This window comes from Nesoenas mayeri (assembly GCF_963082525.1).
Source record: "Nesoenas mayeri genome assembly, chromosome: Z".
NCBI classification, from domain to species: Eukaryota; Metazoa; Chordata; class Aves; order Columbiformes; family Columbidae; genus Nesoenas; species Nesoenas mayeri.
Genome location: NC_137542.1, coordinates 74,713,304 through 74,740,148, shown reverse-complemented (window position 1 = coordinate 74,740,148; position 26,845 = coordinate 74,713,304). Strand labels below are relative to the sequence as shown.

General features: G+C 43.7%; 1 protein-coding gene across 1 annotated transcript in view; it reads left to right on the top strand.

Annotated features, from left to right (window-relative positions):
- Nucleotides 1-19,005, top strand: part of EPG5 (ectopic P-granules 5 autophagy tethering factor) — a 59,557-nt gene extending 40,552 nt beyond the window's left edge. Inside the window, exons 31-44 of the mRNA XM_080363177.1 lie at nt 370-583; nt 1,313-1,473; nt 1,593-1,800; nt 2,469-2,544; nt 3,436-3,539; nt 4,448-4,623; nt 5,356-5,541; nt 8,322-8,531; nt 8,666-8,810; nt 11,436-11,678; nt 12,587-12,806; nt 14,265-14,480; nt 15,406-15,520; nt 17,146-19,005. Coding sequence (XP_080219303.1) covers nt 370-583; nt 1,313-1,473; nt 1,593-1,800; nt 2,469-2,544; nt 3,436-3,539; nt 4,448-4,623; nt 5,356-5,541; nt 8,322-8,531; nt 8,666-8,810; nt 11,436-11,678; nt 12,587-12,806; nt 14,265-14,480; nt 15,406-15,520; nt 17,146-17,328 — 2,457 coding nt within the window. The 3' untranslated portion in view covers nt 17,329-19,005. The remainder of the gene's footprint in view (nt 1-369; nt 584-1,312; nt 1,474-1,592; nt 1,801-2,468; nt 2,545-3,435; nt 3,540-4,447; nt 4,624-5,355; nt 5,542-8,321; nt 8,532-8,665; nt 8,811-11,435; nt 11,679-12,586; nt 12,807-14,264; nt 14,481-15,405; nt 15,521-17,145) is intronic.
- The last annotated feature ends 7,840 nt before the right edge of the window (nt 19,006-26,845 follow it).

The window sequence follows — 26,845 nt, the reverse complement described above, 5'->3', positions numbered from 1 at the left end:
AGCTTGGTAAGAGCAAGTGACTTGTACATCTCGTGTTTCAAGGCTGCATGATGCTGCCTATCTGTATTGTCGGTGGAGAAATTACTGTTAGGCTTTGATATCACTCTGATTCTCTTCGTTGGTTACACAGAGATGGGGTTCAACAGCCGTGAATAGCAGGCAGGCTGTTCTGAGCACAACCCTGAGCTGTCATTATTGGCAAAGATCAGCTTTGTCCCTGTTCCATATATTTAGAAACTTCTGTAATATTCCAAATTGCAACCTTCAGAGAGTGTTCTATTTTTTTCCCCCGAGAATTTCTCCCTTCTCCTGGAGGTGTTGTGTCTGTCGAAGCTTTTACTCACTAATGCTTCCTGTCTCCTGTTCTAGTTTGACCTTACGCAGTGGTTAAGCGTTGCTAAGCCACCTCTGTCCGAACGTATCAAGCTTCTGGAGTCTGTTCACTTGGCTCTCAATGCATGTGGCCTTGAACCTGAAGAAGATATTTTGATGCCATTTAATATCTTCTGCAAGCATTGGACTAACCTTCTCCAGTATCAGTTCCCTGATCACTATAGTGATTTCCTAAGATTGTTCGTGCAAAGTGAGTATCTGAGTCAATGCATACTGAGCCTGTTTTATGGAACTATTCTGGCTTAAAGATGTGAACTGAGTGCAGTAGAGTTACATAGCAACAAATATAGAGTGACTAAAAACTTTTAAAAAGTTTTTATAGGCACATTTATGTGCATGCTATGTGATACATTTTTATTAGATGTATTTTAGCTCTACTACAAAGAAAAACTTGTCTGTCGATCGAAGTGTAGACACTGGTGCCAACAGATTTTCAGCCCATATTGTAGTAGGAGATCAGAGGAGAGGTTTCTATTAATGTAAGCACTTATTAATTGATAATTACACCACTATCTGTAATGCAGCATCGTTGTTCCTGAGCACCCCTCAGTGTCACACTGACAACTGGAATTATGGAGACCTGGGACTGATACTGAAATCTGCTGAAAATGTCCTGGTTGGCATTAGATGCTGCCTGTGATCTGCTGTGCCTCTAAAATGAGAACAGCAGTACTTCATTTCTGTCACATCACATGGGCTGAGGCAGCAAGTGTCTCTTTATGTAAACGCGGGTGTACTAAGTGCCTGGGAAACTGAGCAGAGAACATGTAGATGCCAAAAGGGAGTGTTAAATTTCTTATATTTGGGAGAGATATCTCTTGCTCATAAGCTTGGGGCTTTCAAATAAACTGTTGTTGAGAAAGAGAATAATGTCCTTCACTTGATTTTCACAAATCCATTCCCCTCTCCTTCTCCTAAGGCTCTTCAGAGCAGCTCTTAAGCCCTGACTGTTGGAAGGCATCACTTAAAGCTTTGGGATGTGGTCCGTCGGTGGCTGAACAGGGAAGCTGCAAGAAAAGTGATGCTACTGAAAGTGCCGTATTGCAGGACACTGCAAAAGTTCTCCTGTCTGCAGAACAGGTGGGTGCCTCTCTGGTTGATTTATTATGTTTCTCAGGCAAAACAGGTGCCCACCAGTGACAAGTAACACTGCTGTGCAGTCTTTCTGTTGCTGATTAATAGTTTCTTTCTTTTTACAGGTTAGAGAGACAATAGAGTGGCTTTCCACGTCTTTCTGCAAACTCCGCCTGGCTTCGGTGGACTTCAGGACCTTTGGCCTGTTTTCAAAATGGAGTCCTTACGTGGCTGAAGTGAATAAATTCCTAGAGTATCTTATCAAACGACTTATTGATACCGAAGTTGACAATTTAGCCCAAGAGCCTGTTGGCAGTAACAGAATTCTAGCGGGTAATGTCTCTTAAGAGCAAATTTCTGAAGAACAGGCAGTCAGTTTCTCTAATTTCCTCTGTTAAAGACCATTTAAATATACAGTAGAATCCTCTTGCTCTGCATTGGTACAGTGATGAGAACATTAAAATACAGATGAGATATGTTCATGCTGCTTACCAGCCATGTGGAACTTCATGCTTTACACTTGTTGGGGGAAGCTTGTTTACATTTGAGCTTGCTTTGAAATGATTTTATGAGGAGATCATACTTCCTTCGAAGAAAAACATGATCTTTTGTACTGAGCAGAGGTTTGGGAACGAGGGACTGCTGAATTTCTTCATTATGTAATTTTGAGTTGCAGAAAATCATCCAAAACATTCTTTATTTTAGCATATGCAGCTTTGAAGTGCGAATCATCATTACCTCCACAATCTCATGTGTTAAAGTGATACTAGCAAAACATCTAAGCAATGCAAAATGCTTATGATTGTTCTTAAAATGATCTTATTGTTAACCAGAATTACGAATGAGCATATTGTATTTTAAGTTTTTATTTGACCAGGAAGAACTGATTTAATGTTGAAGTAAGCCAAGGATATTTTATTCAAGTTTGGAAATCTATAATATGTTGACTATTGCTAATTTGAGGACAGAAGAACCCAACTTCTATGTTTATTTTCTTCTAGCATTGCAGTCCTTGTATTCAGTCATTGCTGGACTCTTTAAACCATGGATACTAGTCTTGGATAAGGAAGATGCAAGGTATATATTGCATTTCAAAATTAAGTGAATTTTTGCTAAAGTAAGGACTTAACCCTAAAAGAATGGCTTTCATTGTCTGATTTTTTTATAATTCATGACTGTGTTATGACCTTTTATTAAATAGCTGTGACTTGTCATGTTCTTAACAACTATGGAACTAATTAATGAGTTTGTTAAGTCAAATTTTCCAAGATTTGTATTGAGTGATTGTTTTAGATACAAGAAATATAACCAAGCTCTGGCCAGGAAGCAGAAATGAGAAAAATACGGCTTGCTCTTAGTTCTAGAAACACTCAAAGTTAATTTTTGGATTTTTTTCCTTTTCTTAGGTTCTGCAATATTGATAACTCCTTAGTTCAAAATAAAACAAAAAAAACAAATAGAACCCTAAATGCCAGTGGTTACTAAAGAAACCATTGACTAAATGAATCCTATGATGATCTACTGTCATGTGTACCTCTGTCTTCACATGGAGAGTTATTTGTAATGTTACACACTTACATTTTATTTTCTTCCAAAGCCAAAAGCTTTTTGATCTGTGAGCACATCTCCAGCATTTAATTAGAAGATTGACTACAGGAGGCATGTGCTGTCATTCAGAAATTCCTGTGTTTCGGTACTTAATTCAGTTATGAAGTATTAAACAACCAATCTCCGCTTAATGGTGTCTGGATCTCCAGTGTGGTGTTACAATACGTGTAACACTTCCTCTTCTGAGGAAGAAACAGGCAGTCCTATCGAGCTGAGTTTGAGTTAAACTGCTGTATTGATTTACTGTGTACTACCTACAATATTGATTTACTGTGCTGTAGAATGTTTAAGTGTTTATGATCAGGTTATGGTCTGGTAACTTGGCACTGAAATCTGTGTTGCTTTGCTGCTTCTTTTAAGTAACCAGCCCTGCTACCCATGGTTGGAGAGTGACACTGCTGTGGCATCCACCGTGGTCTGCTCGTTTACGGATTGCATCAAGCTTTTGCACGAGAGCTTTAAAGGTGGGTGAAGTCCACGCTATTCTAATGCAGTGGCACCTTCTGCTCTATCAGACCCAAACTGATTTTTTTGGTTGAGTTGTGGCACATGAGGGGATTTTGTTTGTTATGAACTTGTAGCCAAGATGATCACTGCAGTGGCACCAGGAGCATTTCTTTATTTAATCCTTGAAAGGCAGCTTTTTTCCTTGGCAAGGTAGATGACATGCTTGATAAATGTGTATCTGTCAGATTAACCAAGTAAATGTGAAGGAAAGCAAGAGAAAATGAGTTGTGATGAGACAGGTGTGACTTCATTCCAGGTCTGTATGTTGTTCCCATACAACAAATGCAGTAACTTGTCACTATCACCGATACAGGTCTCCACAGCTAGTCTCAAGGGTAATTTATTCTCCAGGATTTTGAGCTCCTATTTAGCATCACTTATTGTGCCTAATGTTTAGTTAGATATAAGAATGGAAAAAAATAATTTCACAATTCCTCTCAACAGCTTTTAGGGATGAACTAGATTCAAACTTATTCTGTAAAAAAGAAAAGAAGTATTTTATATGTACTTTATGTAGTATATGTGTTTTATAAAATTTAAGAAACATCTTTTTAAAAAAACACAAACAGCCCAACATAAAAGCACTGGAGTTCTACATGGAAGGAGTATGCTGTAACTCCAGATTATTGTACAGCAGCTCTTCAAAAGATCAAGGAAGGTCATGAAATCATAAGCTTCCCCACTGACTGATTTGGAGAAAAAAGTCTAAAAGCTTCATCTGCTTCATCTTTTTTTCTTTCTTTGACGAATGTATTTTAGTTTAACTTTCATTTATGGTTTTTCATCTTCAAACGTGGACTTTTCTGTAATCAAACGTTCCCTGAAGTTTTTCTGTTGTTAATTCAGCTATTTTCTTTGAATCTAGATAAGCTGTTTCCAAGCCACCACGGGGCTCTCTGGCTACATCTCATGTATTACTGTGAATGTTGCACAGCCCCCAAAATGCCAGAGTTTATTCTCTATACTTTCCATACTGAGTTCAGAAGGCTTCCATGGAAGGAAATGCATCCAGACCAGATGCTTATGGAAGAGTTCTTTAAAGTGAGTAAACAAGATCTGTTGGATTAAGCTCATAGTCACTGTTGCCCTTGAAAATAATTGGCGAGCTGGAGACAGTTCTTTTTAGCAAGTAAGCTTTTAATGTTTGTAGCATTCACAGCTGCTCATTTTGTGATTGATTTTTTTCTAAATGAGTGCTATTGAGTCTTTGATAAAGTTGTGCGGAACTCTAAAGCTGTCAGTCTTTGTAATCTGTCTTTATCTGATTGTTTGGTTCATTACGTGTGTATTTAATATGCATTTATTTAGAGCCAATATGTTTTACTGTTGCCATGTTGTCCTCACTTCCAAGTTGTCTGAGCCAATTTAAAGCTGCAGGTAGGTGTGGAAATACTCCAGGACTTAGTGCTTATCTATTCAGGATGAGTTCTTCGTGCAGTTCTAAACAGGCTCAGAATTCCTTACTTTCTCTTAGAGTGAAGAGAAATAGTTACAGTAATGCAGCTAAGGGTTTGTAATAGATTATTTTCTTTACAGTTTGCAGTAGCTTGATATTCTGTGCTGGTTGTTTGAGAGGCTTAGGAAGTTATATGTGCAGCTCTTCTGGTGGGAAGCAATATGATTGAGAAGCAGTGTCTGTGTGCTCCTCTGCTGACCTCAAGTGCTGCCGCAGATTCATGGTTGGCTAAGGAGTTGAAAAGTATTGAATGTATTGATATCTTACATTGTTTTATGTACCTGCCTTTGTTTTTTTTTTTCCTTTCTCCTTACTAGATTGAAAGAGGCAGCCCCAAGAGTTGTTTCTTATTCCTGGGTTATGTTTTGTGTGAAATAAACTGGGTCAGTGTCCTCTCTGATGCCTGGAATCCCAACCCTCATCCTCAGACTCACAACATGATTGTCTGCTTGCTGTATATGATGGTCCTGCTGGGAAAGGAGGAACAACTTATAGGCAAAGAGGTAATTTTTGAGACGGTTCATACCTGCCTGTCTTAGAAGAAGAATAATCCTTTGTTAGCAAGGACACAGTCTGTGACGACTCTCTGACTTGCAGAATGCTTATCTCAGAAGTTCCCAGGTAAAATACCCCAAATGGTGTTCTAGAGATGGGCAAGACTAAATCCTTATGCAAGGCATATTGTATAACTTATGTGAGCTGCTGTTTGTTCTAAGAAGCTTCTGTAGGTCCTGTGGTACAGTAGTGTTGTAAAGAGTAGGCAAATAAACACAGGCAGTCTCCTGGAGTTACAAAATGACTCTCTGTGTTTTGGAAAGAACAAATATTTGTGTTAGTTTAGTCAGTGTTTAAAAAAAATAATGTGTAAAGCTACCGTGCTGTTGTTTTCATAGTTAAGTATGGGATGTTGCATAGAGTATCTTTCCTGTCTCTTAGGCTAGCTCTTAATTAAAATATCTGTTTCCTTTTCCTTGGTTTTGGAGAAGCCTTATTATAAGCACATACAAAGTAGAGGTAGTATTAGCAAGAATTTACATATACACCTGTAATACATCTGTGTGTGTATAAATATATATATACATGTGCAATATTATGTATTGTGTGCAATACTATGTATTATGTATGTGCAATATTATGTATAACTTAAGGTGAAGCTTATTCTGACAGCCTGAGTGAAAAGGCTGTCGAGTATCAGCCCATTTTGATCCAGGCACAGGAACATCACTGTGGGCACAGGAACATCACTGAGTGTGGTGTTCGTGCTTATAGCATCTGTGGTGCCTTGAGAAGAATCAAGAGGCTCATCAAGTCACATTTATTCTGTCTCAGCCAGTCACGTAAATCTCCGCTGTGCCTCGCTTCTTTTTCTGAGTGGCACATATGAGCGTGCGAAGGGATGGTGTGGGATCACTTGTTTGCAAAGAGCTTAAGCCTGGCTCTGCGCCTTACTGCGCATGTTCATGATGTTTTCCAACCTGATCTTCAGTGCTGGTCGTGCTTCAAACTGGTTGTGTTGAACCCAGCAAAGGAATTAGTCCCTGTGGGGTTAGGAGCAGCGCTTGATCCCAGTGCAGCTTGTTTCGTAGCTGTCTGAAAGGAAAATATTTATTTGTCTGCTTTAACATGTTTTCGTGGGAGTTATAAATCTCAGAACTGCTTTTGCAAACGTGCATTTCTTACCATAAAACACTCCCCTTGTAACACTATGTGATGTGATGACAAGTCACAATGATGTAACAACATCTCGAAGCCCAGATACATCCTTAAGAAGCATGTCACTGTCTGCTTCTGATTAATTACTGGGGACAGATTACTTCATCTGCTGAATCTTAGGTTGTGTTTTCTTGTCCTTTTGCTCTGAAGGGGGATTTCATCATCTGTGATTTCTCAACGGTTTTCCCATTGATGGCTGCATTCCAGTGTTTTTGAATTGCCAGTGTAGGAAAGAGAAGCATCAGGTGTGAGGATGAACTTTCCAAACCCTGCTTTTACTAAGAGCTCTGTGTGGGTAAATCTAGCACAGTGTGATTAAGTCCTTTGCTTCTGGAGGGCTCATCCAGAGGAGCTGGGTAATTTTCAAGAAGTCCCATCTCACATCTGCAAGCTTTCTTCTATTTGCAGCATCTTCTGTTTTCTCTTTCCTCTGATGCATTATCAGGTGCTCTGTCAAGATGTCATCAGCAGCATTTGATCTACGCTGTATTCCACTTTAGGAAAATTACCGTAATTCATATGCTTTTGACCTGAATGTGTAATATTTGCTTATCAGAAGCTTCTCAAGCTTCAAAAGATACCTGTTTGCACATTGTGTGAGTCAGCCTCAGGAATTCCCTCCTGGCCTCCAGCAGTGTGTTAAACTCTCACACTGTCCCTGCTCTTTTACCTCCCAGAAACTCCTGTGACACCTTGACCTGAATCTCAAACGTTCTCAGCCCTGCGGTCCAGTCCATGAGCAACTTGAGAAGTACTTGATGTACCAGTGCTGCAGTCTTGATGTAAAATCATAGAATCATGTAGTCTAATTTGGGCTAGTTCTGGATCCTTAAAGTCTACTTAGGTTGTATTGGCTGCCAACACAATTCTAGTATTTGTTCTTTCTATAACGTCCAGGAATTTGGTGCTTCTTAGTGTCAGGGGTGGCTTTTGTTTTGCAGATGTAAACGAACGTGTGAGAAGAGGATAGAGGTACCTGAGGCTTGACTTTGGTGCTTATTGACAGGGGATTTTCCATCTCACCCTGCCTGTGTGAGATGTGGACACCATAGGCTGCTGTGCTGTTCAGGGTGGTATTTATGAGGATAACCACTTGAAGAGACCCCCAGTTTGGTAGATGATTCACCAAATGGAAAACTGAGGGACCTGGCTCCTGTCATTGGTCCTACTGTGAACTTAGATGAATTTTTCAGTTATTTTTAATGCCGTTTTATAAACCTCTGCAGAAATGACTTTACCATGTAGGGTCTCCATTTCTTTGTAGTGACCTTTACAGTGTACATGTCAAATTTTGACATCTCTCACATATTTTTGTGCTTGGTTAGCACTGCTGCAGCAGTCCCGAGCACTGTTCTGTGGATGCTGGAGATGACATACATGTGTTGCCGTGCTGCTTGAATGAAGAGTTGCTTTTCAGTCAGACTCCCAGTGGTCATCTATTTCTGTCGGGTTTCTGCTCCAACCCCTTCAAATTTTGGAGTCTAGGCTTTTTTCCAATATTGAGTACTGTGAATATGAATTTAAAACAACAAAGAAGGCAGAACTTAAACCGATGTATTTAAATCTTCAGGAATCGCCACTCATAAATCTTCTTGGACAGACCAGCTCCCTTCCTTGGCAGCTTGTGGGCATTTCATCTTACCAAAGCATCATCAGCTACTGCAACAGTCACTACCCTCCCTCTGTTGTCCTCGCTAAGGATGCTGCAGCTGAACTGATAGTGAAGCTCCTGAAGGTCTCAGCAGGCTTCGGCACATCTTCGGATAGTCATGTCCACCTTGTAAGCTGAACTGCTTTTGCAGCGTCTCAGAGACGTTCTTGTTCTTTGCGCTGTTCTGCTTTTGTCTGTTATCGAGTGTGGAAAGAGCTCTAGGCATCATTTATTTTCTAATTTACTTTAATTTTGATTAACAGGATGCAACTCTGAAGTGCCAAGCGTACATTCGCCAGGTAGTTCAGTTTCTCAGCACCTTAGAACAAAGCGGGAAGATCACTCTTGCAGTTCTGGAACAAGAGATGTCCAAGTTGCTGGATGATATAGTCATCTTTAATCCTCCAGGTTTGTGTTAAAGAAGTAGCAAATCACTTTAGAGGTGACAATATCCTTTATTCTACTGTGCGGATTGTTGAACACCTGTGACTGTGTAATTATTTGCATTACTACAATGTCTCCCTTATGGGCAGCAGGGCATGTTACTTTGATGGTGTATCTGTAGGTGGTAGATGAGCACAAAACAAAATGTTACCCTGTAGAGCTGTCAAGAGTGGGAGAAACAACAGAAAAAAACAGGGGTTATGTTGTGAGTAAAACTGACTGATACACAGGAGCTGGAGGCATTCTTTTCTTTGTTGTCTAGGTTTCTCATCTTTTTATATTTTATTTGGTATTTGCATCTTTTAAAAGGAAGAATGACGCAAAGGGATTGGGTTCTGAGAAAGGATTCTACATTGTTGTGTGTTTGGGAAAACCGACTATATTGAAGTAGGGGACATACACTGGTGGTATGGTGTGTCCACAGCATTTATGTTGATGGCAGTTTTAGTACTAGTACCATCCCAGCCTTCCTCTGTCAAACCTCAGATGAAATGAGTTGTCTCGCTGTACAGCACAGAAATACTTGTCACAAGTCTCATCTGTTACGTCCATGACCCACACAGGTGTGCTAGCAAGACTGAGCAGAAAGTGTCTGAAAATCTGAGAAGGTGACAACTGTCTGTCAGTATCATAGAATCCCAGAATTTCAGGGATTGGAAGGGCCCTGGAAAGCTCATCCAGTGCAATCCCCCCACGGAGCAGGAACACCCAGATGAGGTTACACAGGAAGGTGTCCAGGCGGGTTGGAATGTCTGCACAGAAGGAGACTCCACAACCTCCCTGGGCAGCCTGGGCCAGGCTCTGCCACCCTCACTGAGAAGACGTTTCTTCTCATATTTAAATGGAACCTCCTGAGTTCCAGTTTATACCCATTGCCCCTTGTCCTACCATTGGCTGTCACCAAGAAGAGCCTGGCTCCATCCTCCTGACACTCACCCTTTAGATATCTGTAACCATTAATGAGGTCACCCCTCAGTGTCCTCTTGTCCAGCTCCAGAGTCCCAGCTCCCTCAGCCTTTCCTCACACGGGAGATGCTCCACTCCCTTCAGCATCTTGCTGGCTGCGCTGGACTCTCTCCAGCAGTTCCCTGTCCTGCTGGAACTGAGGGGCCAGCACTGGACACGGTACTTGTACTGCTGCTTGAGGAAGCTCTGTAGGACAGCACCGTAGTCAGTACAACTCTTTGTGGCTTGAACAGAAGTGAAGACTTGCCTGTTGCTTCTCAGTCTTTGGTAGCTGAGAAGCTTTGGAGAACACAGGAGCTCCAGCAGAAGAGAAGCATCTGTTTCGTGAACCCTTGTGCACACTCTGTGTCGAAAGGCTGAAAGAGAGAATACTGTGGAGTGCGGGAGGTATTTGATTTAGCTTCTCTGTGAGGTTTGGAGGGGGCTGGTGAAGGGTTTTGGAAGAAGCTCTGAGGCAGCAGCTTCTGTTGACAACAGCTGGAGAGGAGAACACTGGATTTCTGGCATGGGCACCATGCCAGGGCTTGTCCTAGGGATCTGGTGGCCCTGGTGTCTTGTGTTGGTCCCACTCGGTGGCTGTAAAACTGGTTGTGACCTTAGGTGAGTCAGTTGACTTCCCAACATCTCTTTTGTCCTTCAGTCTATGATAAGACTGGAGAGCTGTGCCACGGCAGATGACTTTTGGGGCTTTTTTTCCCTTTTTTCTTAGTAGGAGATGATACAAACAAAACAGTTTCGTTTGGAAGGGACCTCTGGAGGGCTGTAGTCCAACCTCCTCCTCAAACCAGGGCTAGCTTCAAAGTTAAAACAGGTCATTCAGGGACTTGTCCAGTGAGCTTCCAAATATCTGCAAGTGCAGCAGTCTCAGCCTTTTTGGATGATGTTTTTCCAGTGATTAGTCCCTCTTTGTGCACAACTTTTTTTCATAACCAGCTGAAATTTTTCCCTCTACAACACCTAATATTGCTTGAAAATTTTCTTTTATAACAACAATGGCTTTTTTTCATCAATATGTGCAAACATCTACTCTGTAGTTAGACTTCTAAGACCGAAGTGCAGGAAATGTTTGTGCTTCGAGGGTACTGTTACAGGTGGCCCATGATAACATGTTTGGACAATGCCAAGAGACTGTTGCATAAACTATTCTGGGGCTGCACACTAAGATTAGCAGGAAATCTAGAATCCTGGAAATGTGTGAGTGGATTGTGACATTTCAGGGCTTACCTTGATCGTGTTTCAAATTGAATAACTGGAAATCTTGGTTGTTTCACTCTAAGATGTGCTTTAAGCTGTGTTTTAATACCCAGGTTTTCTTGGAGACTGTAGATGTGGGTTATAATTCAATTGATTTGTTTTGTAGTCATGGTAAAAGATACTAGGTGAAAGATGGGCTCCAGTGTACAGTCTTATCAGCTGTCTCTCTGTTTAATAAATGATGAACTGTCTTGTCAAGGGAAGAGACTGTTAGGAAAGGGTGTCTGACTGCAGTTCCATAAGTACAGACAAGGAATTGGGGTGTGTAATGGGCAAGAGGCTTTTCCCACTAGCTGCAGAGAGTGTTCAGTGTTGAAGCTGACTTTGAGTTCCATTTACTGAAATGTTTCTCTTGTCTCCGATTGCCAGATATGGATCTGCAAACACGCCACATGGCCCTCAGCAGCCTCTTCACAGAGACGCTGATGATGATGAACAACTCCAGCATCGCCACAGCCGAATCTCTGCGGGGCAGCTTGCGAAAGTGGATCGACAGCAAAGTTCGGGGTTTGCTGGCAATGCCCCTGCTCACAGCAGCGTGCCAGAGCCTGGCATCCGTGCGGCACATGGCGGAGACCACAGAAGCCTGTATCACCGCCTACTTCAACGAAGGTAGCGACCTGTCTTCTCTTGCTCGTCTCAAAGGCTTCGATCAATGTGTGATGCCCATTAAGCTAAATATTGTCTGAAATCCTTATGCTGCCCAGTACTGGAACTGGGTTTTAATCTGGTTTCCATAATCACAGAATCCCAGAATGTCAGGGGTTGAAGGGCCCTGGAAAGCTCATCCAGTGCAATCCCCCCATGGAGCAGGAACACCCAGATGAGGTTACACAGGAAGGTGTCCAGGCGGGTTGGAATGTCTGCACAGAAGGAGATTCCACAACCCCCTGGGCAGCCTGGGCCAGGCTCTGACACCCTCACCATGAACAAGTTTCTTCTCAAATTTAAGTGGAACCTCCTGTGTTCCAGTTTGTACCCATTGCTCCTTGTCCTATCACTGGTTGTCACCCAGAAGAGCCTGGCTCCATCCTCCTGCCACTCACCCTTTATATATCTGTAAACATGAATGAGTCACCCCTCAGTGTCCTCTTGTCCAGCTCCAGAGCCCCAGCTCCCTCAGCCTTTCCTCACACGGGAGATGCTCCACTCCCTTCAGCATCTTGGTGGCTGCGCTGGACTCTCTCCAGCAGTTCCCTGTCCTGCTGGAACTTAAATTAGAGCTCCTTTATTTGTATCTGTTGGCTCCAAATTGTCACACATGTATCTGCTGTACCAACTAGATGTAGAAAAGTAAGACCATAGTGGTCTGGGATTTTGAACTGCTCTAATTGTGTATTTTCTTAAAAACGTTATCTGTCTCTGTGAATTCTGATTCAGTCTCTATAAGGGTTGCCATTTTTCCAGCTAAACAACAGGACTTTTTTAAAAAAACCAATCATCTCATGAGAACAAAACAGGTTTTACCAAGTGCTGCTTACTCACATGCTCTTTGTTCTGTCCTTGTGTTCTGTTTATAGATTATCCTCACCACCAGGATTTAGGCTGGGGCCCCATACTCGTCTCCCTCCAAGTTCCTGAGCTTACCATGGAAGAATTCCTGCGGGAGTGTCTGTCTCTGGGAAGCTACTTGACCCTGTACATCTACCTGCTGCAATGCCTGAACGCTGACCAAACTCTTACCAATGAAATGAAAATCCTGCTGACCATCAGCAAATGGCTGGAGCAGGTGTACCCAAGGTACAAAACTCAAAGCTGCTGATTATGCTTTGGCTTTTAAATAAGCCTCTAGTTATGTATAATAAGGTGGCCAGGTTAATTTCACCAGGCTGCTGGACAAAATGACTAATCCTTCTGTATCCACTATAACAGAGTCTGCCCAACCACAGTGCCAACATTTCAGTTTAACCACAACAGTATTAGGGGGAATTCTATTTGCTTGAACCCTTCTGATGTGGTTTTGATCTGTTTTCAGCCAGAGAAGCTTGATTTCCATGGCAGCCTGTATTTGTGCTCAGTTAAAATTACTTTAAGCAAATCTTATGTCCTTATGGGTTCCAATTTCCAGAATGTCCACTAGGTGGGGCGAGTTATGTGCTAAATATTCAGTGTAATAATGAGAAACCTGGTGTTCAGACCTCAGTGGAGTCTGTTCAGCAACTCTGAACCAAATCTGAACCCAGAGGATATGTGGAGTGCCCAGAGTTAGGGGTCTGTAAAACAGCTTATTAGGTGACAGGGTTATGGTGGGAAAGAATAGATAGCTTTGGGGTTAAAATGATAGTACTTTGTGCTTAAAATATGTGACAACTGTATTTACACTTGCTGCTGGAATTGCCAGAATTTAGCAGACATGGTGAATATTTTTCCATATTAATGTTGGTAATGTTGCTATGTGCAGTGAAAGAACACTGGGGAAAATGCACATTCCCACTGTTTTTTGAAATTCAAAGAATACTGTTGTAGGTACCATAGTAATTTGATTGCGGAAGTGTAAATGAGATAGCAAAGCCAGCATAAACAGCAAATTAAACCTTGCTCTAAACATCAAAGCTGGTGGGAAATGACTGGGCAGAGTGATGTGAGGATAGTCTGCAGGAAACTCGTGTCCATGCTTTATGTGGAAAATCTGAGCTTGTTAACTTAAACAGCAAACTGTTTGGGGAAAAGGTTAAAAATATCGTAGGGGGAACTTCACTTTGTGCTTCGCTCAACAAAAACTTCAATGTTTCCTTTTCTAGAGGATCATATTAAAAGTCTAAATAGTTGTGGAAGTAACAGCTATTGCTTTCTAAAGTGTTTTATTGGTAAGTAAAGACAAAAAAAAAGAGCAGAGATACAGCTTCATTTGTTTTATACCAAGTCTTAGGCACGTTTAAATCCATTTATGGCTGCAATAGAATTTTTTCTTGGTTGTAAAGCTTAAAAGGAAGCATTGTTCTCCCACAGGCCCTTAAAACCTGCTGGCTGATGTCTGCATCGAATCCGTAACAATAGCAGTTACAGTGGTATAACAGGTGGGATAGTAGATTTATACTGTTCTCATATAGTAAAATTAGCTGTCATTAATTAACAGTCTGAATTCATCATCAGCCCAATAGGCAGAGATATGAACTCTTTAACTCCTTAACCTGGGCATCTGACTCTTTTTATTAATTTATATTTTGTTTTATTTTGTTCTTTAAATCTTACCTAAAGCTCAGCAAGGGAAGAGGCAAAACTGTTTCTCTGGTGGCACAAAGCCATGCAGTTGTCCTTGATTCAGATGGAGCAAGATGACACCGTTCTGATCGAATCTGTCGTTCGCACTCTGCTGTCGATCCAGGGCAGGCAGAGCCAGCTGGCCGAGGAGAGACTGACTTCTGGAATCCTTGGTGCTATCGGGCTGGGCAGGAGGTCTCCGTTGTCACCCAGGTGAGGGCTGAAGTGACAGTGGATTAGTTGATTTAATATGAATCATCATGTTAAAAAAGCTGCAGCCTGAATCCAGACTGCAGTGTCAAAAGATGCTCTGAATCCGGGCTGTCCCCAAATCTATAAATGTGTTTTAATCTGGTTAAGAAGTGAATATGAACTTCTGCAAATTTGTGGTGGAAAAGGAAAGAAAATGAAGTTGAGATTCTGGCTTCATGTCCGCCTCCAGCAAAGTTTATAGGGTGGCTGTTTGTTAGAGGAAAATGCTTTCACTTGGTCTGTAGAACACTTTTCCAGTTGACCTTACAAGAGGTTTGTATGATCGCATGCACGCTGCCTTTTCCATCTTAACCTTGAGGTGTTGGAAAACCTAAGAGAAGCTCAAAGAGCTTGTTATTCACTTTACCTTCTAAAGAGAGACACCAAATTTGGCTTTTAAGTATTAAAATCCAGTTTGTTGTGGGAAGAATGCCAAGAAAAAGATATGTAAATGTTTGTGGAACACCAATTCAACACAGTGCCTCAGCATCACTGTGTGTTTATAAAGACCACCTGGGATGCAGTCCCGTTAAAATTGTTCTGAAATCTTAGTCTGTTCAGCTTGTCTTTTGATTTGGCTGATGTGGCTGTTTCAAATGCTGTGGAATGGAGGAGTATATCATATGTGGTCTTAAGGCGGTAGCTGAGCTTGGAACAGGTGTAACATCTCATATGTATGGTATTATCCTCTAGTGTGTATTATATAGTATTATGGATATATTAAAGTGAATTATTTTTTTCTGATGCATTGAAAAAGTTCGTGTAAAGCCTTTACTGTGTCCCTCATGCAAGAGAGATCTCGTGGGACAGAACTGCCAGTTTATCTGCTGTTGAGGACTCGCAGATTTGATGCCACCTTCTCTCTCTGTGCTTCTCCCCGTGCCAGGTTTCGGGTGGTTGCCCGCAGTTTGTCCACCTTCCTCTTGGTGCAGATTCCTGCGGAGGGTCAGGTCCGCCTGAGAGCGGGGTCGGAGCCAAAGCTGTCGCAGAAGGCCCAGCAGGTAACGTGTGCTGGGTTCTTGACGGGACCTCTTTGCGTGCGTGCTCGTTTTGTGGGCTGAAGCTCACGGGCATCACTGCAAGTGTTACTTCAAGCTAAATTCAAGCTAAGTTCTGGGCCCCTCAGTTCCAGAAGGACAGCGAACTGGTGGAAAGGGTCCAGCGTAGGGCAACAAAGATGATTAAGGGAGTGGAGCACCTCCCTTATGAGGAAAGGCTGAGGGAGCTGGTTCTCTTTAGTTTGGAGAAGAGGAGACTGAGGGGTGACCTTATTAATGTTTATAAATATATAAAGGGTGAGTGCCATGAGGATGGAGCCAGGCTCTTCTCGGTGGCAAACAATGAGAGGACAAGGGGTAATGGGATCAAGCTGGAACACAAGAGGTTCCACTTAAATTTGAGAAGAAACTTCTTCTCAGTGAGGGTGACAGAGCACTGGAACAGGCTGCCCAGGGGGTTGTGGAGTCTCCTTCTCTGGAGACATTCAAAACCCGCCTGGACATGTTCCTGTGCGACCTCACCTGGGTGTTCCTGCTCCAGCAGGGGGATTGGACTGGATGATCTTTTGAGGTCCCTTCCAATCCCAAACATTCTGTGATACTGTGGTAAATCCAGCCTCAGTGCATTGGTTTTATTCAATGTGTAGTGCAGGCCAGGTGATGATGTCAATGTGTTGAGCTCCAGTAGCAAGACTGTGTGTCTCAGCCCTAACCTAAAATGATCCTTGGTTGAATGCAAGTAAAACTGTTTATATGACATTCTGTATTAATACAAAGGCACTGGCTTCTGGTCTAAAACACTGAAGAGCTGGAGATGAACTTATCTCTGTTAACCATAGGTTCAGAAACCTTGGAATGTAACAGGTAGAAAGAGTTCAAAACAAACAGGAAAAAATGCTGGTGCTGTGGTTGTCCTGCTTTTCATGACAATGCAGGACTAGGTTCACACTAAATTTGTGAGATCAGGACCTAAAAGCTCTATGGCAGATAAACATTCCTCTTCAACACTTGCACTGACAGTGTGATTGTTTCAGTAAGGGGGTGAGAGGAGGAAGGAGAAGTTGATTAGAAACCAAAGCAAAGTAACTTGTTATAGCGTGTTTCTCCTCTCTAAGAAATTAATGAAACTTGTTCAGACGTATTTCCAGAATTTGCCATGGGTGGTACTGCCAGCGTAGTTTCTTTTACATATGATTTCTAACTTGACAATGTCTCTTTAGTGTTACTATTGGTAGCAAAATAATACTTTCATGAAAGTCAAACATGCTCATAAGAAAAACCTGAGGTGAGTAGCTAAGTGTGTTGCAGTTTGTAGTTCGGTGTAATTTCCTTGAAACCATGTCCTGAGCTCATGAAATAAATATTTGACAATATTTGAGTTGCAGAATCCTAGCAAGCCTTGGTAGAACAGTTGCTGTGTTGATCTCAGTGAAGGAACAGCTTGAAAAATATCAGATGTCTTGAAACACTATTAAGTGATTGTATTTTACAAATGTTTTGTTCCAAATACTCCAGGATGTCTAGTAAATAACAGTCTTCTAGTGGAATTATGAATATGGTGGCTCATGAACTGTTTTGTTGCAGACCGAAGCACAAACAGCTAACAGAATTTTCCCTTGTATCTATAGGCACTGAATGCTCTTGAATCTATGGCATTGAACAAACAATATATGGATTACCAAGAGCAAATCTCCCAGGCTTCTCAGTTCATCAAGCATCCAGAACATTGTCTTCGAGACGGCAATAACCTCTTGTCTCTCCTTATTAACACGCTGTACCCAGAAGTGCATTATTTGGACAGCATACGATAGCAGCACTGAGCTCGCAGGATCGTCACGCAAGTGTTGATTACACTGGTTTACGTATAATGTTGTTATTGCACAAGTAATTTTTACCTTCAGAGTTCCACTGTGTGAATGGGAACTGCACACTGGCGAGTTTTTCCTCCTCTTTAAGGTTTTCTTTTTGTTATTTGTAGGCCTGCGGATTTGCTTAGCGTTTTTTGGCTGAAAACACTTGAATATCTTCCTGTGCGTAGTGCACATCTGAGAGGAGGATACCTGGGGATAGATTTATACATCACTAGACAGCAAAACTCATCCTGTAGCACCTTAAGTTTTTGCTTTGTGCCTTTTTATTTTCCAATGTGTCGTCACTCAGGCCAGTTCTAAGTGAGTTGGGGATTGTGTATAAAAGAGGCTTTGACTTTCTTAACCAGGCTACGTGTGAATCTTATGTACTTGTGAAATCCCTGTGTTTGGGTAGATAATATTCTAAATTTTGACCTCTTTTGCTATCCCACACAAATCTGTAGTTGAAAGGCATGCCTAACATCTTCTTCCACTTCTGTAAATACAGACTAAAATTTGAACTGGAGAACTTCGGTTTTTCCCATTTTCTAAGTATTAGTGAGTCTGCATCTATATTGCTTGATTAAATATAAATAACATCTAGCCAAGTTTGTTTTAAGCCAGATGATTTAAATCCAGAGACCTATTTTTCTGGCTGCCCAGTGTCTGGAAGGGGAACAGTCAGTTATGTTCATGTTCATATATTCCTTAGTTCTAGAAGTCGGGTTGTTTAGGACATACTGATGTAACAAGTGGACACTCACCCCTTAATTTTATTATTTTCTGCCCAGCTGGGCATGATGTGACAGGGTGACGCTATGGGAAGATATTTTTCTTGTGTTTAAATTGAGTGATCACTTGTTAAAATTCTGTTGCCAAAGCATGAACCATGAGACTGTAAATCTGTTGTTCCTGCTTAAAAATCACTGTTTCTGTTGCCTTGTCTGATAAGGTGCATAAGATGCACCTTTTGTTGGGGAGTTTCCCCAGTTGCTTGTCTAATGTCCCCTTGATCTATTCGAGGTGGCCCAAGATCCTGCAGTCCCAGTCTATGAAAGAACAATGGTCACTTCTTCTCTTCCTCCATTAATTGTGCCTTTATGTTTATAACATGGTTACACGTTAGAACATGACTTCAGGTCACCAGGGGATGGAAATGTGCTACCATCTGGTCAATAGTGCTTTGAAGTGTCGCTCTTGACTTTGCTTCCAGTGCTGGAGAAAGAAAATCACCATTATCTTCTTGATTCTGCTAACTATGCCAGCTGGGTCATTGGATCACCTTCATCTTAATGTGGTCTTAAGAGTTCCTTGCTCTATCTGCGAGCCTATAAATATATATACATATATATACATATGTATGCCCCTCTGTATATTAAACAGATATCGACGCAGCATGGTTTTTAACAGACTCTTTTGGAAAATTAATGTCTGGAAGAACACACTCTGCTGCTTTTTTCCCCTCAAAGACTTAAAAGCACTGGGTTTATTAGATTCAATGTTATTGATCAGTTGCCTAAAAAATGTGAAAAAGTCAGAAGTATACGTGTTTGACATGCACTTTTAAAATAAGGTATTGTTTCAGCTGTTGAGTTTTTATAGATGTTGTATTTATAAAATGCTATGTCTGCAAAAGTCCATGCAAAATAAAGATGAAAAATCAAGCAATTTGAGACAAAAATCATGATATTTTCAACTTGCTGGAAGAATCCACATCAGGTAATGCATAATCGTTCTTAGAGGAGAAAGTATGATGGGGGGAATGCCACAGCATTGCTCAGTTGATGGAGATTTGGAGACTCTTCTCTTTGACATTCTGTATTTAACATGTATGGGTACAACAGCCTGTTTTAATTCCAGAACCCGGGAGAAAGCTCATCTGTGTAATGGCAGAAATGATGTTTTTCTGTCCTGGCAAAATCCTGTGATAATGTGACTGGTTCAGGTCCTTCAGCACTCACAACTGACCCAGGCTGGTATTTATCCCAAATGAGGGGAAAGCTGGTGGCGTGGAGGGCAGCAGGGGACAACATGTTTCATGATGCTCTGAAAAATACCATGATAGGTCCTAAGGAACAGGGTGAATTCACAGTTTTTTATGGATGTGTTACCCACAAACTGATCTCCTGCCTTCTTGGAGGGTGGTAGAAGTCTGGACTTGTTCTTTCCTCAAATACTGGGAGCACTTTTATGAGCTAACAGATCCACTGGCAGTCCTCTTATTCCCCAAATGATGCCCAGTTTGATTTTTTGTTCTTTCTAGTTTTACTGGAAAGACTTTCACGTTCTCAGCGTCTCCCGCTCTCCCTCCTACCCCAAACTCTTCTTGTTTGCATCATGAATTGAACCAGGTAATTGCAGGAGAAAAACCCTGTGTTTTGTGTTGTTTTTAGCACTGGAGATTGCAGTGGAAAGACGAAACTGGGATGTCAGCTGCTGAACAACAAGTGTGCCTTTTGGCTAATTTGTGCAGAACTGCTATCTCTGGCTTTTCGAACGCTTGACTCGCACAGCAGCTGTTGCATTGGGATGAATTGTTGCCTGTGCATTGCAGCTTAAATATTTGTTAAGAAAATAAGGCCGAACAGGGACATGGACGAGGCAGCCGAGTGTGGCTTTGATTTAAGTCGATGGAATGTAAAACCAGAAAGCTGAATAGCAGGATGCATGAAAGGTGAAGACAGAGCTCACTGTGCACACTGATCCCACATCGTCGTGTGGGGTCCGGGAGTTGGTGTCGTTACTCTGGGAGCTGAAGTGTTTAACGGAGCAAGGGGCTGGAGCTCAAGTGTGATGGGAGCGGCTGAGGGACCTGGGGGGTTCAGCTGGAGAACAGGAGCTGAGGGGACACAGGGAAACGGCCTCAAGTTGTGCCAGGGGAGGTTGAGGTTGGATGTGGGGAACAATTTCTTCCCCTAAGGGCTGTGGGGCATTGGAACAGGCTGCCCAGGGCAGTGCTGGAGTCACCATCCCTGGAGGGGTTGGAAATACACAGAGGTGAGGTTCTCAGGGACATGGGGTAGTGCCAGGGGTGGGTTAGCAGTTGGACTCAATGATCTTGAGGGTCTTTTTCAACCAAAATGATTCTGTGATTCTATGTGCCCTGTTGTGTTTTGTCCAGTAGACACTGGTTTTAGTGGGTGGTTTGAGGACCAGGACCTGCCAACAAGAGGCTTCTTCCACCTGTCTGAAGGTGACCTCATCTACTTCTGGGCAGACAGTCTGTAGCAAACACCCACCACACCACCTCCTCTGTTTGTTGTCCTGCTAATCCTCAGCTATAAGCACTCAGCTGGCTCATCATCTGGCCCTGGTCAGTGCCCTGAGCATTCCCGCTGTGCTCCGACATCTCCCTGTCCTCGCCATCCCATCCTGGAGCCTGTATCCATCTGTCACATCACCCTGGTGCCTATGAGCTGTCCTGCAGCTTCTCCATCACCCCACTGAGATTGTAGCCCTGCAGCTGGATCTCTTAATTCCTCCTGCTTGCTCCCCTACTTGAGAGGCACCTGCTTGTGCTGATTTCTCAGAAAAAATAAGAGCGCTTTCCCTGCAACGCAGTCCTGTAGGCACTTCTTTATTGCCCACTGTCCTGTAGGCACTTCTTTATTGCCCACTGTCCTGGTTTGGTTGAAATACAACTTTCTCTTTTATTGAATTTGCCTGTCAGCTAAAACTTTCAGATTAGCTGCATTTTTCTGGAAAACCAGATACATGTTTTGGTAAATATAGCAATGGAGTGCGAAGTTATTGATAACGATGCACATCTCACGAGAGGGACAATGAGAAACAGGTGACCAAGGAACTGACCAACGGAATTGGTCCATTCACGTGAATACTTCATATAAAAGTGGGAGATCACGAGGATCTCGTCCCTTTTGCTTATGGCCGACATTAGGAGAGGACCTTGCTAGTCGTCCCTGCGAACTGAGACCTAGTGACAGACTGAATCCAGCTCCGGTTGGCTGCAGAGTCCAGTCCAGGACTTTAGGTGCTGGCTCTGCAGTTGCTGAGACTTTCAAGATTGGGTTTGTATATTTTGTATTATTTTCTCTATTCTTATTAGTAGCATTAGTAAACTTTCTGTCCTTCTTTCCCTCCCGATCGCCTGTCCTTAGTGGGAAGGTGGGAGAGGAAGGAGCTGAAGGAGGAAGAGGAGGGAGCGGGGGTTAACAATACATCTGCCCACGGTTTTATTGTCAGTCCGCAATCAAAACCCTCGACACCCACATAGAGCAAAATGGGCTCCTTCCACTCCGTTTTGTTGATCACAAGGTGTCTCCTCTGCACATCGCCCCACACCTCCTGCTTTCCAAAGGATGAAGCAGCAAGTAGCGAGAGGTGAATGCTGAGAACGGGCTCTTCTCGCTCAAGACCGACCTAATGGTTAAAGAGGTTGGGGAAGAGGAGCAGGATTCAGGTGAACTCATTCCTGTGTCTCTCCCAGTGCCCAGGGCTGTGGTGGGGTCCTGTACCTGGACGTCCTTGTTCTCCCATAACTGCACTAACCTGGGTTGTGCTCTGGAAGCCAAATAAGCAGAAGTCAGGTAGTGCTGATCCATGGGTTCTTGCTGCAGCAATCTTGCCACGTGTGTTTGCCAGCACTGCTCAAATTCGGGGTGCTGACAACATGCAGCAGAGCACACCTGGTGCATCTCAGGTGGTTTTCGGGCACAAGGTCCAATGCCTCTGCTGGAACCCTAATTGCTTGATTTAAATGATTGGTTTTCAAGAGAAAGATCCTATAAACCAAGCCTCAATCCCATACACAGGTAGAAATATATTCTCGTTAATCACAGAATCACAGAATCGACTGGGCTGGAAAAGACCTCAGAGATCATCGAGTCCAACCCTTGGTCCAACTCTAGTGCATTTATTAGATCATGGCACTAAGCGCCATGTCCAATCTGAGTTTAAAAACCTCCAGGGACGGCGAGTCCAGCACCTCCCTGGGCAGCCGTTCCAATGCCTGACCACTCTCTCTGCAAAGAATTTCTTTCTAATCTCCAGCCTAAATTTCCCCTGGCAGAGTTGAAGCCCATGGCCCCTTGTCCTATTGCTGATGCCTGGGAGAAGAGACCAATCCCCACCTGGCTAGAACTGCCCTTCAGGTAGTTCTAGAGAGTGCTGAGCTCAGCTCTGAGCCTCCTCTTCTCCAGACTAAACAACCCCAGCTCCCTCAGCCTCTCTCCCATAGGGCTTGTGTTCAAGTCCCTTCACTAGTCTTATTGCTCTTCTCTGGACCCGCTCCAGCACTTTAATCTCTTTCCTGAACTGAGGGGCCAAGAACATGTCTATAAATCATAAGGGCTGATAAATTCAGTTTGTCCGGTTAATATCTCTGTGGTCTGTTTCTTCCCGTCAAGCTGAGCTGACTGATCCATGACTACGCTGTCTGCTGTCACTTCCTCTTTGTATCTTTCCCTGTTTTTATTAAACCTGGTTTTGCCACTGCTGGGATTTCAATCTGGGATTTAAGAGATCAAGGTTCAAATATTTCCTTGCTTTTTTCCTTTATTATCCTGGCCAAGTCAGATGTCATGAAGATGTGAACTTCAAAATAATATCTCCCAGGCTGCTGGTGAGCTTGCAAGCAGGACCACCAGCTTGATGGTGGTCCCGGCCAGCAGTGGTTTGTTAGGAGAAGAAGATTTTTGGAGCCGCGACACTGGAATAGTTGCACAACGCATCATATCCAGCTATACAAACCTGAAAGTATGTTCTTGTCACTCCTTCTTTTATCATTCTTTCTCCTCCTCCTCAATGTCAACCCATTGCTCTTCACAGCCCTCCCCTGGGCCTTTGTCTACCTGACCAGGTTCACTTGTGTCTTCCTACACCTTAAGTTGGGTCTTTTCACCTGGTTCACAGGTGGAGCGTATTCACAGTTGGGTTGGAAACTTGTCCGTGGGTGACCAATGACTTTGTAGACGTGTCTTCACCTCACAAGAATTTAAGAGATGAGCATCCAGGCCAGAAGAGTTTAAGACATGAGTTGTGAGGCCTTAAAGTAACTTTTTCATGTAACACATAGATGGACAGAGTTTAGAAAGAATTATTTTTTAATAAAAAAAGCCGTTTTGATTTATTTGAACATTTTCACAGCATATCTATCACAGAGCTCTGAGATTCTGCCTCTGCGAACATTTGAAAAGTGAAAATACCTCACTTAGGAAGCTGCATGTGTTTTGGCAAGTACAGTGGTGAAAAACGCTTTTTGAAGTAACATTTGAAAAAGGAGCATGTGAGGAAATGGTAGACTGTTACCTGCTTGCTAAACAGTATTTGGTATGGGCTAAAAACACACAGGTTGGTTAGAACTTATGTCTTACGTAGATCCCCTTCCACTCTTGCAGGTCCAACCCTCTTTGTTTTACCTTTTCATTCTTCTGTCTTCGCTTCCAAGGCTTTAGCATCAGGGATGGAAAACGTGCACCTGCAAGGCCTGTTTGACCACCTGTACATCACTCAACGTCAGTCCTATGTTCACGGGGACAAAGGGGCCTCGTGCGGAACCCAAACCGTGCCAGCCCAGGTCCTCAGCTGCGTCTCGATGCTCTTCTTTCCGTCGGCAAAGTCTGGTCCCCACCATGTCTGCGGTCACAGTTCTCGTAGGTGGAGTCTTGCAGCTGTGGCCTGGCAGTAGAAGAAGTGAAGAAGGTGAGGACGTGTTTCTGGCTGCTCCAGGCTTCGTAAGTGGCTTCAGCTAATAGCCAAGGGGTGTCTGCAATACTGACATGGGTCCTCCCCCCTGCAGCAGGTGTTTTTTTCAAGTGTTGGACTGGCATCTAATGTTTTAGCATCCAGAAGGACCTCCTACACCATTGGCATTAACTACTACTGCTGTTCTGCTGCTCAGAGCCTCAGGAGATGGTGCAAACCTCTCCTGAGAAGAGCCTTCTCAGGTGGAGCATGGAGGATCTAGTTTTTTAGGTTTTATCTACGTGTGTATCTCTACAAATACAATCGAGGGTGCAGTATGGTTTGGACACTGTTAAATAGCAAAGCTATGCTTTTTGCAAATAACTATTACAAATTTGACTGTAGGACTAAGTTCCCTGCTAAGCCTGGCTTTGTGCTGATGCTGTACATCTGACTGTCCCACTGAAACATCCATCTTTCCTAAGGCGGGCGAAGGAGACATCACCTGGGGATAGCTCAGGTTGGAAGGAAGCAAACCCAAGAAGGTGTAATTGTATTGACCTCATATATAGCTGCTTCAGGTTTAGCTTAAGGTTTTTAGTTTGGGGTTGTGTTGTGGGTTTTTTTTTCCTATCTCTTCCTATCTTGGCCACCACAGCTGTCAGGAGTGCCAAAGAACAGTGTTGTGCTGGGTGACAGGAAACACCAAGGGTGCTGTGGGAGCAGGATATGGACGCCAGCCAAAGAGTTGGGCCCTGCCACACCTGACCTGGCTCTGAGAGGGGCTGTTTTGTGTCTCCATACCTCTTCCACACATGACAGAACTCATCAGCTTTGGTGTGGGCCCTTTTCCTGCCCCATTAGAGACTGGAATACAAAGGGAGTTCCCCTCTCTTGTTTATCAATCCTCAGCCTGGCACATACACCATCCCAGCCTGTTCCCCTCACTTGTCCCTCAGGTCCTTTTGCTGGTTTAATGTGGCTTCCTACCATGCTCTGGGCCTGTTCATCACCGAAACTTCTGCTAGCCCTTTGCTTCTGCTGCGTCCATGTGCCATGTTCTCTCTAACCTGCGTCCCCAGGCCCATGTCCTCATGTCAGTGGGGTCTGTTCTCAGCAGTACCCAAGACAGATCCTCAGTCCCTCACACCAGCCATGAGCCCAACCCTGTCCTTGTCCCAGGAGCCAGAAGGTTGTTGCCAAGACCAAGGGCACATTGCTTTTCTCTCTTTAGCCATCTCCACCCTCCAGCTGGATAACAGGAGCAGAATGCAGGACGTCCTTACCGGGCCAGGCTGGCTGGATCAGAGGAGGGACCTGTGAAGCAGGAAGGAAAACATGGGTTAGAAACATGGTCAGAGTGAGCTGTGGAGCCAAGACTGACCTAGAGCTGTTGGGAAGTTGCACTGAAAGGTGTTGGTGACACCTTAGTGAATGGGGAGAAGACCTTTTGTCAGGCATGCTGTCCCCTTCACAAGGGTGGGAATACGGCATTGAAATATAAGGAGCGAAACATTTCTGATTTGTTTCAACAGCTTCTACAGCTTGAGGCGAATGGTGGTTTCTGCAGGGCGTTGATATCAGACCGTCTGCAGATGAGTCACGATGATGTGACATCTTGTCCAGGCTGAGAAGTGGAGCCAAGAGCCCCTCCTGGTCTCCTCCTTCCCATCCCATTGTACAGCAGGGTGATGGGCTGGGGACCAGCAGCCTCTGGACTTCTTGGGAGGTCTCATCCCTCAGTCCATGAGCTGATTCTCATCTCTTACAAGCTGGGCTTTCCCTGCTCTCATGGCCTTGGTGTAGCTGGGAGGTGGAATTTCACTAATAGTATCACAGATTCATAGGCTTGTTTTGGTTGGAAAAGACTTTTAAGATCATCGAGTCCAACCGTTAAGCCAACATGGCCAAGTCCACATCTAAACCCTGAGAACTTCGTCTATGTGATGACCACTGAGAGGGGTGGTCTGTGAAACAGTGGCACTCACTCAGGAGATTAAACTGTTGACTGGGGTGCAGCAAAGGTAAATCTAAAAGATGATAATTAAAAAAAAAAAATCCATTTGCATGGGCAGTGTGTTCTCTGCTAACTGCCCGTCTGTTATTTTATTAACCTTTCTCACTGGGCACGGGGGGAGTCCTGCTCTGTATTTTCAAAGTTTCCTTTCTGAATGAGACTCCCATCTGCAGGCTGTGACCGGCCAGGCAGGAGATCCTTCTTACTTGTTATTAGATCACAGAATCACAGAGTGTCAGGGGTTGGAAGGACCTGGAAAGCTCATCCAGTGCAATCCCCCCATGGAGCAGGAACACCCAGATGAGGTTACACAGGAAGGTGTCCAGGCGGGTTGGAATGTCTGCACAGAAGGAGACTCCACAACCCCCTGGGCAGCCTGGGCCAGGCTCTGACACCCTCACTGGGAAGAAGTTTCTTCTCGTATTTAAGTGGAACCTTTCGTGTTTCAGTTTGAACCCATTGCCCCTTGTCCTATCATTGGTTGTCACCCAGAAGAGCCTGGATCCATCCTCCTGACACTCACCCTTTACATATTGATAACCATGTATGAGTCCCCCCTCAGTGTCCTCTTGTCCAGCTCCAGAGCCCCAGCTCCCTCAGCCTTTCCTCACACGGGAGATGCTCCACTCCTTGCAGCATCTTGGTGGCTGCGCTGGACTCTCTCCAGCAGTTCCCTGTCCTGCTGGAACTGAGGGGCCACAACTGGACACAAGATTCCAGGTGTGGTCTCCCCAGGGCAGAGCAGAGGGGCAGGAGAACCTCTCGGACCTACTGACCACCCCCTTCTAACCCACCCCAGGTCCCATTGGCTTCCTGGCC